The sequence below is a fragment of the Somniosus microcephalus genome, chromosome 33, assembly GCF_052327205.1.
Source record: "Somniosus microcephalus isolate GS21.2 chromosome 33, FLI_Smic_1.0, whole genome shotgun sequence".
NCBI lineage: Eukaryota > Metazoa > Chordata > Chondrichthyes > Squaliformes > Somniosidae > Somniosus > Somniosus microcephalus.
Genome location: NC_141019.1, coordinates 37,026,767 through 37,044,128, shown reverse-complemented (window position 1 = coordinate 37,044,128; position 17,362 = coordinate 37,026,767). Strand labels below are relative to the sequence as shown.

Here is a 17,362-nt window from a genome sequence, read left to right as displayed (position 1 = left end):
TAATGTTGATATTTCACATTCTCAAATGAAAAGGATATTGGTTGAAAAGCGCGGTGTGGAGTTGGGTAGTCGACATGAAGACAGAATGCAACAAAACAAAGTCGCCCAAAAAACTATCTGCAGGAGAAAACAAGATTGGACATCCATGAAAACATTTAGCAGAAGGAATTTCCCGCCTTCTCCCCATATACCTCAACTCCACCTACCCACCTTCTCCCCAATCCCTCAACCCCACCCACCCACCTTCTCCCCATATCCTCAACCTCACCTACACACCTTCTCCCCATATCCCCCAATCCCACCTATCCACCTTCTCCCCATATCCCCAACCCCACCTACCCACCTTCTCACCAAACCCTCAATCCCACCTACCCACCTTCTCCCCAATCCCACCTCCCCACTTTCTCCCCAATCCCTCAACCCCACCCACCCACCTTCTCCCCATATACCTCAACCCCACCTACCCACCTTCTCCCCAACCCCACCTTCTCCCCATATACCTCAATCTCACCTTCTCCCCATATTACTCAACCCCACCTACCCACCTTCTCCCCATATCCTCAACCTCACCTACACACCTCCTCCCCATATCCCCCAATCCCACCTACCCACCTTCTCCCCATATCCCTCAACCCCACCTACCCACCTTCTCCCCATATCCCCAACCCCACCGACCCACCTTCTCCCCATATCCCCAACCCCACCGACCCACCTTCTCCCCATATCCCCAACCCCACCGACCCACCTTCTCCCCATATCCTCAACCCCACCTACCCACCTTCTCCCCAACCCCACCTACCCACCTTCTCCCCATATACCTCAATCTCACCTTCTCCCCATATTACTCAACCCCACCTACCCACCTTCTCCCCATATCCCCAACCCCACCGACCCACCTTCTCCCTGTGGTAAACCACTGTTGTTAGTATTGTTGTACTTGTCTGTGCATGCCTCAGCTGACTCCGCCCCTGGCTCCACCCTCATGGCTGGGTATAAAGGTCGCTGCTCAGAAGCCTCCGGCCCTTTTGGATACCAGGCAACCCCAAGAGGCATGCTCTGTTCTTTGGTAATAAAAGCCTGTTTATTACTTACTCAATCTCCAGTCTTTTGTAGCAATTGATAGTGCATCAATTTTATTACCAAAGTTAAATGTTGGCTGCGGATGCTGATCAACCGATGGCGCAAAACGCTGAGCAGCAGGCGCTGCTGCGAGCCCTCAGACCAACATGCCTGGACCTAGACCCCCAAGAAGCGGGTTCGTCGACTAAATTCGCACAATGGCTGCGTTGCTTTGAGGCGTATCTGGAAGCCTCGACCGTGACTCTTGATGAAAATAAACTGAAAATCCTGGCCTCGAAGGTGAGCCACCAAGTCTATACTTTAATCCAAGATGCGACGACCTACGCGGCGGCTATCGACCTACTGAAAGGGCAGTATGCACGCCCGGTTAACACGGTCTATGCCAGGCACCTTTTAAGATCTCGCAGACAGCAGCCCGGGGAATCGGTGGAAGCCTTCCTACGGGCACTGCGGGTACTCGGACGCGGCTGCGACTGCAAGGAAGTATCGGCCGCGGCACATGCGGAGGGACTGATACGAGACGCTTTCGTTGCGGGTCTAAGGTCCGACTACTCCCGGCAGAGGCTGCTGGAGAAGGGTGAAATAGACCTGACAAAGGCAGTGTCCCTCGCGAGAGGCATTGCTACAAGCAGGACCACCAGCTACAACCCCCGGGGTAATGGCCAGGTGGAAAGGGAGAATGCGACAGTCTGGAAGGCAGTCCTTTTAAACTTAAAATCTAAGGGCCTTCCGACCTCCCGCTGGCAGGAGGTCCTCCCTGCGGCGCTCCATTCCATTCGGTCGCTGCTCTGTACACCCACCAATGCCACTCCTCACGAGAGAATGTTCTCCTTCCCCAGGAAGTCCACGTCGGGGATTTCGCTACCAACATGGCTGACTTCTCCAGGTCCCGTCCTACTGCGGAAGCACGTGAGGACCCATAAGGCGGACCCCCTGGTCGAGAGGGTGAGCCTCCTCCACGCCAACCCGCAGTATGCTTACGTGGTGTACCCGGACGGGCGGGAGGACACAGTCTCCATTCGAGACCTCGCACCTGCAGGTGCTCCTGAAACACCCTCTTCGCCACCCACCGCTACTCCTGCCTACCCCCAGGACACAGTCCCCGCACGAGACCTCGCACCTTCGGGTGCCTCTGAGAGAACACCATCGCTACCTCCCATTACCCATGCTCTGACCCCTGTAGACGGCATGCAGCAGCCCCAGGGTCCGCCACCTGCTACTCCTCCTCTGAACGAGACACCGGGTTCAACGTTGGATGCTGCACCATCACCGCCGCTGCTGCGACGCTCAGAACGGCTTACAAGGCCTCCTGATAGACTTCAGTACACGAATTTTTAGTGCACTTCACCCCGCCGGACTCAATTCTAAACAAGGGGTGAATGTGGTAAACCACTGTTGTTAGTATTGTTGTACTTGTCTGTGCATGCCTCAGCTGACTCCGCCCCTGGCTCCACCCTCATGGCTGGGTATAAAGGTCGCTGCTCAGAAGCCTCCGGCCCTTTTGGATACCAGGCAACCCCAAGAGGCATGCTCTGTTCTTTGGTAATAAAAGCCTGTTTATTACTTACTCAATCTCCAGTCTTTTGTAGCAATTGATAGTGCATCACTCCCCATATCCCTTAAACCCCACCGACCCACCTTCTCCCCATATCCTCAACCCCACCTACCCACCTTCTCTCCAATCCCTCAACCCCACCGACCCACCTTCTCCCCATATCCCCAACCCCACCGACCCACCTTCTCCCCATATCCCTTAAACCCCACCTACACACCTTCTCCCCAATCCCTCAATCCCACCCAGCCATCTTCTCCCCATATAAATAAGGGCTTAGAGTACAAAAGCAAGGAAGTTTCGCTAAACCTTTATAAATCTCTGGATGGGCCTCTGCCAGAGTATTGTATCCAAATCTGGGCTCCTCATTTTAGGAAGGATGTCAAGAGAGGGTGGGGAGGAGATTGACCAGAATGGTACCAGGGGTTGAGGCACTTCAGTGACGTGGAGAGACTGGAGAAGCTGGGGTTGTTCTCCTTAGAGCAGAGAAGGTTAAGGGGGAGATTGACCAGAATGGTACCAGGGGATGAGGGACTTCAGTGACGTGGAGAGACTGGAGAAGCTGGGGTTGTTCTCCTTAGAGCAGAGAAGGTTAAGGGGGACATTGACCAGAATGGTACCAGGAGATGAGGGACTTCAGTTATGTGGAGAGACTGGAGAAGCTGGGGTTGTTCTCCTTGGAGCAGAGAAGGTTAAGGGGGAGATTGACCAGAATGGTACCAGGGGATGAGGGACTTCAGTGACATGGAGAGACTGGAGAAGCTGGGGTTGTTCTCCTTAGAGCAGAGAAGGTTAAGGGGGAGATTGACCAGAATGGTACCAGGGGATGAGGGACTTCAGTTACGTGGAGAGACTGGAGAAGCTGGGGTTGTTCTCCTTAGAGCAGAGAAGGTTAAGGGGGAGATTGACCAGAATGGTGCCAGGGGATGAGGGACTTCAGTGATGTGGAGAGACTGGAGAAGCTGGGATTGCTCTCCTTAGAGCAGAGAAGGTTAAGGGGAGATGTAATAGAGGTGTTCAAAATTATAAGGGTTTTTGATCGAGTAGAGAGGGAGAAACTGTTCCCAGTGGCAGGAGGGTCGGTAACCAGAGGACACAGATTGAAGATAATCGGCCAAAGAACCAGAGGGGGAGATGAGGAGAATGTTTTTTACGCAGCGAGTTGTTGTGATCTGGAACGCGCTGCCTGAAAGGGCGGTGGGAGCAGATTCAATAGTAACTTTCAAAAGGGGGAATTGGAGAAATACTTGAAGGGGAAAAATTCACAGGGCTACGGGGGAAAGAGCAGGGGGGGAGTGGGACTAATTGGAGAGCTCGTTCAAAGAGCCAGCACAGGCACGATGGGCCGAATGGCCTCCTCATGTGCCATGCGATTCTACGATGTTATTCCCCAGGACGCGCGCTCGCTTAATCCCCACCTGTTTGGTCGCTGTATATCGTGTCTAAACAAATGGTCCCCAGCAGGTATTCGAGGATTTTCTCTGGTGTCCCGAACATCACAGAGTATCTGTCACGAGAGAAGTGGCGAGTTAATCATCTCACGGGCTGCAGCATTTCATATCCGATTCAGACCTCTCATTTCCCCCTCCACCCGATCACCATTGTTGGGCTTCAAGCCCACGAACGAGCACGGAAGAGTAGGGCCATTGAGTTTCGTTCAAATTCAAGGTCATGGGTTCAAGCCCCACTCCAGAGACTTGAGCCCGATAATCCACACTGCCACTGCTGAGGGAGCGCCGCACTGTCGGAGGGGCAGTACTGAGGGAGCGCCGCACTGTCGGAGGGGCAGTACTGAGGGATCGCCGCACTGTCGGAGGGGCAGTACTGAGGGAGCGCCGCACTGTCGGAGGGGCAGTACTGAGGGAGCGCCGCACTGTCGGAGGGCCAGTACTGAGGGAGCACCACACTGTCGGAGGGGCAGTACTGAGGGAGCACCACACTGTCGGAGGGGCAGTACTGAGGGAGTGCCGCACTGTCGGAGGGGCGGTACTGAGGGAGCGCCGCACTGTCGGAGGGGCAGTACTGAGGGAGCGCCGCACTGTCGGAGGGGCAGTACTGAGGGAGCGCCGCACTGTCGGAGGGGCAGTACTGAGGGATCGCCGCACTGTCGGAGGGGCAGTACTGAGGGAGCGCCGCACTGTCGGAGGGGCAGTACTGAGGGAGCGCCGCACTGTCGGAGGGCCAGTACTGAGGGAGCACCACACTGTCGGAGGGGCAGTACTGAGGGAGCACCACACTGTCGGAGGGGCAGTACTGAGGGAGTGCCGCACTGTCGGAGGGGCGGTACTGAGGGAGCGCCGCACTGTCGGAGGGGCAGTACTGAGGGAGCGCCGCACTGTCGGAGGGGCAGTACTGAGGGAGCGCCGCACTGTCGGAGGGCCAGTACTGAGGGAGCACCACACTGTTGGAGGGGCAGTACTGAGGGAGCGCCGCACTGTCGGAGGGGCAGTACTGAGGGATCGCCGCACTGTCGGAGGGGCAGTACCGAGGGAGCGCCACACTGTCAGAGGGGCAGTACCGAGGGAGCGCCGCACTGTCGGAGGGCCAGTACTGAGGGAGCACCACACTGTCGGAGGGGCAGTACTGAGGGAGCACCACACTGTCGGAGGGGCAGTACTGAGGGAGTGCCGCACTGTCGGAGGGGCGGTACTGAGGGAGCGCTGCACTGTCGGAGGGGCAGTACTGAGGGAGCGCCGCACTGTCGGAGGGGCAGTACTGAGGGAGCGCCGCACTGTCGGAGGGCCAGTACTGAGGGAGCACCACACTGTTGGAGGGGCAGTACTGAGGGAGCGCCGCACTGTCGGAGGGGCAGTACTGAGGGATCGCCGCACTGTCGGAGGGGCAGTACCGAGGGAGCGCCGCACTGTCGGAGGGGCAGTACCGAGGGAGCGCCACACTGTCAGAGGGGCAGTACCGAGGGAGTGCCGCACTGTCGGAGGGGCAGTACTGAGGGAGTGTCGCACTGTCGGAGGGGCAGTACCGAGGGAGCGCCACACTGTCAGAGGGGCAGTACCGAGGGAGTGCCGCACTGTCGGAGGGGCGGCACTGAGGGAGCGCCGCACTGTCAGAGGGGCAGTACTGAGGGAGTGTCGCACTGTCGGAGGGGCAGTACTGAGGGAGCGCCGCACTGTCGGAGGGGCAGTACCGAGGGAGCGCCGCACTGTCAGGGGGGTAAGCCATTTAGGACGATATTTATCCCCATATCGCTTGATCCCTTTAGCCTTAAGAAATATATCTAACTCCTTCTTGAATATATTTAATGAATTGGCCTCCACTGCCTTCTGTGGTAGAGAATTCCACAGGTTCACCACTCTCTGGGTGAAGAAATTCCTCCTCATCTCTGTCCTAAATGGCTTACCCCTTATCCTTAGACTGTGGCCCCTGATTCTGGACTCCCCGGCCATCGGGAACATCCTTCCTGCATCTAGTCTGTCTAGTCCTGTTAGAATTTTATAAGTTTCAATGAGATCCCCTCTCATCCTTCTAAACTCCAGCGAGTATAAGCCCAATCGACCCAATCTCTCCTCATACGTCATTCCTGCCATCCCAGGTATCAGTCTGGTGAATTTTCGCTGCACTCCCTCCAGGGCAAGAACATCCTTCCTCAGATAAGGCGACCAAAACTGCACACAATACTCAAGGTGTGGTCTCACCAAGGCCCTGTACAACTGCAGCAAGACACTCGAATCCTCTCGCTATGAAGGCCAACATACCATTTGCCTTCTTAACCGCCTGCTGCACCTGCATGCTTACCTTCAGCGACTGGTGCACAAGGACACCCAGGTCTCGTTGCACTTCCCCTTCTCCTAATCTATTGCCGTTCAGATAATAATCTGCCTTCCTGTTTTTGCCACCAAAGTGGATAACCTCGCATTTATCCACATTATACTGCATCTGCCATGCTTCTGCCCAATCGTCCAACCTGTCCAAATCATACTGGAGTTTCTCGGCATCCTCCTCACAGCACACACGCCCACCCAGCTTTGTGTCGTCTGCAAACTTGGAGATATTACATCTAGTTCCCTCGTCTAACCTGCGCACAGTACTCCAGGTGTGGCCTCACCAAGGATTGGAAGCTTACTTGTAACCGGTTGGCGAGACTCCTTGGCCAGCAGCCACGCCTCCTTGAGAATTCTTCTCCAGGACTAGCACATCTTTGCCATGTTCCTTGAGGTGGACCGTGTTTGCCTCCACATCCTGTGGGGACAAGACCAGAAACTTCAATCAGCCTCGGAGAGCAAGGGAAAAGAGAAAAAGTAAGACTCGCATTTCTCCGGCGCCCTTCACGACCCACCGGACGTCCCAAAGCGCTTAACAGCCAATGAGATACTTTTTTTTTTGAAGTGTGGTCACTGTTGTAATGTAGGAAACGCGGCCAATTTGTGCACAGCAAGCTCCCACAAACAGCAACGTGATATTTGACCAGATCATCTGTTTTTTTTTTAGTGATGTTGGTCGAAGGATAAATATTGGCCCCAGGACGCCGGGGAGAACTCCTTCCCCCCTGCTCTTCTTCGAAATAGTGGCCGTGGGATCTTTTATGTCCACCCGAGACGGCAGACGGGGCCTCGGTTTAACGTCTCATCCGAAAGGCGATGTCACTCAGATCAGCCACATAAATACCGTGGCTACAAGAACATTTAAAGGGGGTGCAGGAATGGAGGGACCTGGGGGTATATGTGCACAATTCATGTAGCAAGACCTGGACGACGTTCAGGCTTGGGCTGATGAATGGCAGGTAATATTCGCGCCACACAAGTGCCAGGCAATGACTATCTCCAACAAGCGAGAGTCTAACCACCGCCCCTTGACATTCAACGGCATTACCATCGCCGAATCCCCCACCATCAACATCCTGGGGGGGTCACCATTGACCAGAAACTTAACTGGACCAGCCACATAAATACTGTGGCAACAAGAGCAGGTCGGAGGCTGGGTATTCTGCAGCGAGTGTCTCACCTCCTGACTCCCCAAAGCCTTTCCACCATCTACAAGGCACAAGTCAGGAGTGTGATGGAATACTCTCCACTGGCCTGGATGAGTGCAGCTCCGACAACACTCAAGAAGCTCGACACCATCCAGGACAAAGCAGCCCGCTTGATTGGCACCCCATCCACCACCTTAAACATTCACTCCCTCCACCACCGGCGCACCGTGGCTGCAGTGTGTACCATCTACAAGATGCACTGCAGCGACTCACCAAGGTTTCTTCGGCAGCACCTCACAAACCTGCAACCTCTTCCACCTAGAAGGACAAGGGCAGCAGGCGCACGGGAACACCACCACCTCCAAGTTCCCCTCCAAGTCCCACACCATCCCGACTTGGAAATATATCGGCCGTTCCTTCATCGTCGCTGGGTCAAAATCCTGGAACTCCCTCCCTAACAGCACTGTGGGAGCACCTTCACCACACGGACTGCAGCGGTTCAAGAAGGCGGCTCACCACCACCTTCTCAAGGGGCGACTAGGGATTGGCAATAAATGCTGGGCCTCGCCAGCGACGCCCACATCCCAGGAACGAGTAAAAAAAAAGGTGGCAGGACAGGTTAATAAAGGATATTGGGTTCCTGGACTTTATACAAAACTTAGGAAGTTATGATGAATCTTTATAAAACACAAGTTCAGCCCTAGCTGGAGTATTGTGTCCAATTCTGGGCACCACACTTTAGGAAGGAAGTGAAGGCTTTGGAGAGGGTGCGGAGGAGATTGACCAGAATGGTTCCAGGAGATGAGGGACTTCAGTGACGTGGAGAGACTGGAGAAGCTGGGGTTGTTCTCCTTAAAGCAGAGAAGGTTAAGGGGGAGATTGACCAGAATGGTACCAGGGGATGAGGGACTTCAGTGACGTGGAGAGACTGGAGAAGCTGGGGTTGTTCTCCTTAGAGCAGAGAAGGTTAAGGAGGAGATTGACCAGAATGGTACCAGGGGATGAAGGACTTCAGTTACGTGGAGAAGCTGGGGTTGTTCTCCTTAGAGCAGAGAAGGTTAAGGGGGAGATTGACCAGAATGGTACCAGGGGATGAGGGACTTCAGTGACATGGAGAGACTGGAGAAGCTAGGATTGTTCTCCTTAGAGCAGAGAAGGTTAAGTGGGAGATTGACCAGAATGGTACCAGGGGATGAGAGACTTCAGTTACGTGGAGAGACTGGAGAAGCTGGGGTTGTTCTCCTTAGAGCAGAGAAGGTTAAGAGGGAGATTGACCAGAATGGTACCAGGGGATGAGGGGCTTCAGTGACGTGGAGAGACTGGAGAAGCTGGGATTGTTCTCCTTGGAGCAGAGAAGGTTAAGAGGCGATTTGACAGAGGCGTTCAAAATCATGAAGGGTTTAGACAGAGCAGAAAGAGGGAAACTGTTTCCAATGGGTGAAGGGTCGAGAACCAGAGGGCACAGATTTAAGGCGATTGGCAAAAGGACCAGAGGGGGAGATGAGGAAAAACTTTTTAACGCAGCGAGTTGTTGTGATCTGGAACGCGCTGCCTGAAAGGGCGGTGGGAGCAGATTCAATAGTAACTTTCAAAAGGGGGAATTGGAGAAATACTTGAAGGAGAAAAATATTGCAGGGATATGGGGAAAGGACGGAGGTGGGCCGGTAGCGGGATTAACTGGGTCGCTCTTCGAAAGAGCCGGCACAGACTCGATGGGCCGAATGGCCTCCTTCTGTGCCGTACTGTTCTACGATTCTGGGTCAGTGCGCCGATGGTGGAGGGAGTGAATGTTTAAGGTGGTGGATGGGGTGCCCCATCAAGCGGGGCTGCTTTGTCCTGGATGGTGTCGAGCTTCTTGAGTGTTGTTGGAGCTGCACTCATCCAGGCAAGTGGAGAGTATTCCGTCACACTCCTGACTTGTGCCTTGTAGATGGTGGAAAGGCTTTGGGGAGTCGGGAGGTGAGACACTCGCCGCAGAATACCCAGCCTCTGACCTGCTCTTGTTGCCACAGTATTCATGTGGCTGGTCCAGTTAAGTTTCTGGTCAATGGTGACCCCTAGGATGATGATGGTGGGGTATTCGGCGATGGTAATACCGTTGAATGTCAAGGGGGAGTGGGTAGACTCTCGCTTGTTGGAGATAGTCATTGCCTGGCACTTGCGTGGCGCGAATGTCCCTTGATCAGCAGGAGGAGGGGAGGGGGGAGAGAATGACGGGCGCGATTCCTTACCCTCAATATCCGATTGAAGTCCTTCTTGTCCACCCGGAGGAAGTGGCAGTCGTCCTCGCGGAGGACGATGGTGGCGGATCGCGGAGCCTCATTAACCAAAGCCAGCTCCCCGAAGTCATCGCCTTCGTGCAAGGTGCTCACGAGTCCCTGTGGGGGGCAGATAGTCACAGTCGTTACAATCGCGGCGGACGCACCTCGGCACAGTCCGATCCCACCACCGCCGCCCCCCCCAACCCCAACGTAATTGGCTCTTGACTGCCCGCTGAATTGGGTCTAGTTGTATCCATATATCCGGCCACCATCATCTTCTCAAGAGGCAATTAGGAGGACCGGCGATAAATACTGGCCCTGTCAGCCTGTAAGGAACAGGAGGAGGCCATTCAGCCCCCTCGAGCCTGTTACATTAGGAACAGGAGGAGGCCGTTCAGCCCCTCGAGCCTGTTACATTAGGAACAGGAGGAGGCCATCCAGCCCCTCGAGCCTGTTACATTAGGAACAGGAGGAGGCCATTCAGCCCCTCGAGCCTGTTACATTAGGAACAGGAGGAGGCCATTCAGCCCCCTCGAGCCTGTTACATTAGGAACAGGAGGAGGCCATTCAGCCCCCACTCGAGCCTGTTACATTAGGAACAGGAGGAGGCCATTCAGCCCCTCGAGCCTGTTACATTAGGTACAGGAGAAGGCCATTCAGCCCCCCCGAGCCTGTTACATTCGGAACAGGAGGAGGCCATTCAGCCCCTCGAGCCTGTTACATTAGGAACAGGAGGAGGCCATTCAGCCCCCCTCTAGTCTGTTACATTAGGAACAGGAGGAGGCCATTCAGCCCCCTCGAGCCTGTTACATTAGGAACAGGAGGAGGCCATTCAGCCCCCCTCTAGTCTGTTACATTAGGAACAGGAGGTCATTCAGCCCCCCTCGAGCCTGTGACATTAGGAACAGGAGGAGGCCATTCAGCTCCTTCGAGCCTGTTACATTAGGAACAGGAGGAGGCCATTCAGCCCCTCGAGCCTGTTACACGGGAACAGGAGGAGGCCATTCAGCCCCTCGAGCCTGTTAAATTAGAAACAGGAGGAGGCCATTCAGCCCCCCTCGAGCCCGTTACATTAGGAACAGGAGGAGACCATTCAGCCCCCTCGAACCTGTTACATTAGGAAGAGGAGGAGGCCATTCAGCCCCCCTCGAGCCTGTTACATTAGGAACAGGAGGCCATTCAGCCCCCCTCTAGTCTGTTACATTAGGAACAGGAGGTCATTCAGCCCCCCTCGAGCCTGTGACATTAGGAACAGGAGGAGGCCATTCAGCCCCTCGAGCCTGTTACATTAGGAACAGGAGGAGGCCATTCAGCCCCTCGAGCATGTTACATTAGGAGCAGGAGGAGGCCATTCAGCCCCTCGAGCCTGTTACACGGGAACAGGAGGAGGCCATTCAGCCCCTCGAGCCTGTTAAACTAGAAACAGGAGGAGGCCATTCAGCCCCCTCGAATCTGTTACATTAGGAACAGGAGGAGGCCATTCATCCCCCCTCGAGCCTGTTACATTAGGAACAGGAGGAGGCCATCCAGCCCCTCAAGCCTGTTACATTAGGAACAGGAGGAGGCCATTCAGCCCCCTCGAGCCTGTTACATTAGGAACAGGAGGAGGCCATTCAGCCCCTCTAGCCTGTTACATTAGGAACAAGAGGAGGCCATTCAGCCCCTTGAGCCTGTTACACGGGAACAGGAGGAGGCCATTCAGCCCCTCGAGCCTGTTAAATTAGAAACAGGAGGACGCCATTCAGCCCCCTCGAGCCTGTTACATTAGGAACAAGAGGAGGCCATTCAGCCCCCTCGAGCCTGTTACATTAGGAACAGGAGGAGGCCATTCAGCCCCTCGAGCCTGTTACATTAGGAACAGGAGGAGGGCATTCAGCCCCCTCGAACCTGTTACATTAGGAACAGGAGGAGGCCATTCAGCCCCCTCGAGCCTGATACATTAGGAACAGGAGGAGGCCATTCAGCCCCTCGAATCTGTTACATTAGGAACAGGAGGAGGCCATTAAGCCCCCCTCGAGCCTGATACATTAGGAAAAGGAGGAGGCCATTCAGCCCATCGAGCCTGTTCTGCCATTCAGTCAGATGGTAGCTGATCTGTATCTTAGCTCCATTTACCTGCCAATGTTCTTTAACCCTTTATCCCCTTACCCTTGAAATTTCCAATTGAACCCCCAGCCTCGACAGCTTTTATGGGGGAGACAGTTCCAGATTTCCACTACCCTTTGTGTGAAGAAGTGCTTCCTGACATCACCCCTGAACGGCCTGGCTCTAATTTTAAGGTTCTGCCCCCTTGTTCTGGACTCCCCCCACCAGAGGAAATAGCTTCTCTATCGACCCGATCGAATCCTTTAATCACCCCTTAATCACAGGAAGCTAGCATGCAGCTGCAGCAGGCGGTTAAGAAGGCAAATGGTATGTTGGCCTTCGTAGCGAGAGGGTTCGAGTACAGGAACAAGGATGTCTTGCTGCAGTTGTACAGGGCCTTGGTGAGACCACACCTTGAGTATTGTGTGCAGTTTTGGTCACCTTATCTGAGGAAGGATGTTCTTGCCATGGAGGGAGTGCAGCGAAGATTCACCAGACTGATACCTGGGATGGCAGGAATGACATATGAGGAGAGATTGGGGCGATTGGGCTTATACTCACTGGAGTTTAGAAGAATGAGAGGGGATCTCATTGAAACTTATAAAATTCTAACAGGACTAGACAGACTAGATGCAGGAAGGATGTTCCCGATGGCGGGGGAGTCCAGAACCAGGGGTCACAGTCTAAGGATAAGGGGTAAGCCATTTAGGACAGAGATGAGGAGGAATTTCTTCACCCAGAGAGTGGTGAACCTGTGGAATTCTCTACCACACAGGGCGGTGGAGGTCAATTCATTAAATATATTCAAGAAGGAGTTAGATATATTTCTTGAGGCTAAAGGGATCAAGGGATATGGGGAGAAGGCAGGGACAGGGGACTGAATTTGGATGATCAGCCATGATCTCATTGAATGGCGGAGCAGGCTCGAAGGGCCGAATGGCCTACTCCTACTCCTATCTTCTATGTTTCTATGAGAGATTGAGTAGATTGGGCTGATACTCTCTGGAGTTTAGCAGAATGAGAGGTGATCTCATTGAAACATACAAGATTCTGAGGGGGATTGACAGGGTAGATGCTGAGAGGTTGTTTCCCCCTGGCTGGAGTGTCTAGAACCAGGGGTCACAGTCTCAGGATAAGGGGTCGGCCATTTAGGACTGAGATGAGGAGGAATTTCTTCACTCAGAGGGCGGTGAATCTTTGGAATTCTCTGCCCCAGAGGGCTGTGGAGGCTCAGTCGTTGAGTATATTCAAGGCTGAGATCGATAGATTTTTGGACTCTCGGGGAATCGAGGGATATGGGGATCGGGGGGGAAAGTGGAGTTGAGGTCGATGATCAGCCGTGATCTCAGTGAATGGTGGAGCAGGCTCGAGGGGCCGAATGGCCGACTCCTGCTCCTGTGTCTTGTGTTCTTATGTTACAAAGAGATTGTCTGAGAGCGGGGGTCTGGTTATAATGGTGATTGAGTCAAAGAGAATTCTCCAGCGCCAATGCAGTAGCACTCCCGACCCCGAGACCACTGCACCCGTGGGACACCTCACGGAGGAGAAGACAGGTCCTGGGTTGAGTAGCCTAACAATCGAAACTCGCTGGGATTCAGCAGATGGGGATGGGATTGAAAGACGGAACAGTCGGTACCTTTCTCTGGGTGAGAACATTGACGGACCCTCTCCAGATGATATACCAGGATGCTGCACTGTCTCCTTGGCTGAACACTGCGGACAAAAAGGAAGGCAGCGGTCAAACAAGGGGTTTATTTATTATAGGAAGGGAGGGAGAGAGAGAGAGAGAGGGAAGGAGAGAGGGAGGGAGTGAGGGAGAGCAAGGGAAGGAGAGAGGGAGGGAGTGAGGGAGAGCAAGGGAAGGAGAGAGGGAAGGATGTGAGCGAGAGAGGGAGGGAGGGAAGGAGAGAGTGCAAGGGAGGGGGGGACGGAGGGAGTGAGGGAGAGCAAGGGAAGGAGAGAGAGAGGGAGGGAGAGCAAGGGAGGGGGAGAGGGAGTGAGGGAGAGTAAGGGAGGGGGAGAGAAAGTGAGGGAGAGAGAGCAAGGGAGGGGGAGAGGGAGTGAGGGAGAGTAAGGGAGGGGGAGAGAGGGAGTGAGAGAGAGGGAGGGGGAGAGAGAGAAGGAGGAGAGAGGGGGAGGGGGAGAGAGAGAGTGAGGGAGAGAGCAAGGGAGGGGGAGAGAGAGAGAGTGAGGGAGAGCAAGGGAGGGGGAGAGAGAGAGAGTGAGGGAGAGCAAGGGAGGGGGAGAGAGAGTGAGGGAGAGAGAGCAAGGGAGGGGGAGAGAGGGAGGGAGAGAGGGGGGGGAGGGAGAGAGAGAGAGAGAGAGGGCGGGAGAGAGGGAGTGAGGTAGGGCGAGAGAGAAAGGAAGGGAGGGAGGGATAGAGGGAAGAAGGAGTCTAATGGCCCTCTCTCCGTGTGATGACGAGGGACGGCGCAGTCTCTACTCACACACAGTCCCGGCCTTGGGGTGCGACTCGAAGTGGAGAACTGCAGCCAGCTGCCTCTTCACCTGCAATCACAAAGAGACAAAGATTAGAGCAACTTAAACTGGTGTCAAACCTTGGTGAGACAACACGGGGCAACAACCTAACTGTTGTCGCATTTCTCCGGCCCCCTTTCCCCACCTCAGGACGTCCCAAAGTGCTTCACAGCCAATGAAGTACTTTTTTTGAAGTGTGCTCACTGTTGTAATGTAGGAAGCGCGGCAGCCAATTTGCGCACAGCAAGCTCCCACAAACAGCAATGTGATAAATGACCAGATCATCTGTTTTAGTGATGTTGGTTGAGGGATAAATATTGGCCCCAGGACACCGGGGAGAACTCCCCCCCTGCTCTTCTTCGAAATAGTGGCCGTGGGATCTTTTACGTCCACCTGAGAGGGCAGACGGGGCCTCGGTTTAACGTCTCATCCGAAAAACGGCACCTCCGACAGTGCGGCGCTCCCTCAGTACTGCCCCTCCAACAGTGCGGCGCTCCCTCAGTACCGCCCCTCCGACAGTGCGGCGCTCCCTCAGTACCACCCCTCCGACACTGCGGCGCTCCCTCAGTACCGCCCCTCCGACAGTGCGGCGCTCCCTCAGTACTGCACCTCCAACAGTGCGGCGCTCCCTCAGTACCGCCCCTCCGACAGTGCGGCGCTCCCTCAGTACCCGCCCCTCTGACAGTGCGGCGCTCCCTCAGTACCGCCCCTCCGACAGTGCGGCGCTCCCTCAGTACCGCCCCTCTGACAGTGCGGCGCTCCCTCAGTACCCGCCCCCTCCGACAGTGCGGCGCTCCCTCAGTACCGCCCCTCGACAGTGCGGCGCTCCCTCAGTACCACCCCCTCCGACAGTGCGGCGCTCCCTCAGTACTGCCCCTCCGACAGTGAGGCGCTCCCTCAGTACCGCCCCCTCCGACAGTGCGGCGCTCCCTCAGTACCGCCCCTCCGACAGTGCGGCGCTCCCTCAGTACCGCCCCTCCGACAGTGCGGCGCTCCCTCAGTACTGCCCCTCCAACAGTGCGGCGCTCCCTCAGTACTGCTCCTCCGACAGTGCGGCACTCCCTCAGTACCGCCCCTCCGACAGTGCGGCGCTCCCTCAGTACTGCCCCTCCGACAGTGCGGCGCTCCCTCAGTACTGCCCCTCCAACAGTGCGGCGCTCCCTCAGTACCGCCCCTCCGACAGTGCGACTGGACCGATACAGGAGAAAGACTGACAGACGTTCCCTTATATCTGTGAGTCTCGGTGGCCCTCATCAGCTGCAGTATGCATAGCATCATCGAAATTTAAGGCACAGAAAGAGGCAATTCGGCCCATCGTGTCTCTGCTGGCCGACAGAGCGATCCCCAGCCCAATCCCACTCTCCAGCTCTCGGTCCGTAGCCCTGTAGGTTACGGCACTTCGAGTGCATATCCAAGTACTTTTTAAATGTGATGAGGGTTTCTGCCTCTCCCACCCTTTCAGGCAGTGAGTTCCAGACCCCCACCACCCTCTGGGTGAACAAAACTCCCCTCTAATTCTTCTACCAATTACTTTCAATCTCTGCCCCCTGGTTATTGACCTCTCTGCTAAGGGGAAATAGGTCCTTCCTATCCACTCTATTGAGGCCCCTCATAATTTTATACACCTCAATTAAATCTCCCCTCAGCCTCCTCTGTTCCAAAGAAAACAACCCCAGCCTTATCCAATCTTTCCTCATAGCTAAAGCACTCTAGCCCTGGTAACAGCCTGGTAAATCTCCTCCGCACCCCCTCGAGTGCGATCACATCCTTCCTGTAACGTGGTGACCAGAACTGCACGCAGTATTCTAGCTGCGACCTAACTAGTGTATTATACAGTTCGAGCATAACCTCCCCGCCGTTATATTCTATGCCTCGGCTAATAAAGGCAAGTCATAGAGTCATAACGACACAGAAGGAGGCCATTCGGCCCATCGAGTCCGTGCCGGCTCTCTGTAGAACAATCCGGTCAGTCCCACTCCCCCGCTCTGTTCCCGTAGCCCTGCAAGTTTATTTCCTAGTATTCCGTGTGCCTTCTTAACCGCCTTATCCACCTGTCCTGCTACCTTCAGGGATCTGTGGACATGCACTCCAAGGTCCCTCTGATCCTCTGCACTTCTCAGGGTCCGACCATTTATTGTGTATTCCCTTGAGGTTAATATACTGGCACGGATTGAACATAAGAACATAAGAAATAGGAGCAGGAGCAGGAGTAGGTCAATCGGCCCCTCGAGCCTGCTCCGCCATTCAATAAGATCATGGCTGATCAAATCAAATCAAATCAACTTTATTGTCATTGTTAGTGCACAAGTGCAGTACAACGAAATGTAGGCTTGCGGCTCCCGAGGGTGTACATTTAGATTAAGACATTTAAACATTCAACATACATTTGGCTTGTAATACATTAACATAAACATAACCATAATAAAGTGCATTGGCAGATGTGCAGGCTTTAGAGTTTATTTGTGGAGTTCAGTAGGATGACAGCCCTGGGAAAGAAGCTGTTCCTAAATCTGGTCGTTCGGGTGCGAATGCATCTGTAGCGTCTCCCAGATGGCAGGAGGGCGAACAGACTGTGGCTGGGTGGGTAGGGTCTTTGATGATGGACCGTGACCTCCGTAAACAGCGTTTCTGGTATATGTGCTCTATGGTCGGTAGCCGGGTGCCGGTAATGCGTTGGGCAGTTTTGACTACCCGCTGCAGGGCTTTCTGGTCATAGTAGCTACAGCTGCCATACCATACTGTGATATAGTTCGTCAGGATGCTCTCTAATGTGCAGCGGTAAAAGTTAGAGAGGATCAGGGTGACAGGTTACATCCCTTCAGCCTCCTTAGGAAATATAGGCGCTGCTGGGCCTTCTTCACCAGAGAGGAGGTATTGAGGGACCAGGAGAGCCCAGAGAGGAGGTATTGAGGGACCAGGAGAGGTCTTCCGTGATGTGGACTCCAAGGAACTTAAAGCTGTCCACCCTTTCCACCACAG

The 17,362-nt window shown here is 54.7% G+C and overlaps 1 protein-coding gene across 1 annotated transcript in view; it reads right to left on the bottom strand.

The window, feature by feature from the left end:
* The window catches only part of LOC147097176 (rap guanine nucleotide exchange factor 3-like), a 95,620-nt gene that overhangs the window by 32,780 nt on the left and 45,478 nt on the right, over positions 1–17,362 (bottom strand). Inside the window, 6 exon segments of the mRNA XM_085972541.1 lie at positions 18–117; positions 4,051–4,139; positions 6,714–6,829; positions 9,791–9,937; positions 13,542–13,618; positions 14,353–14,413. Coding sequence (XP_085828667.1) covers positions 18–117; positions 4,051–4,139; positions 6,714–6,829; positions 9,791–9,937; positions 13,542–13,618; positions 14,353–14,413 — 590 coding nt within the window.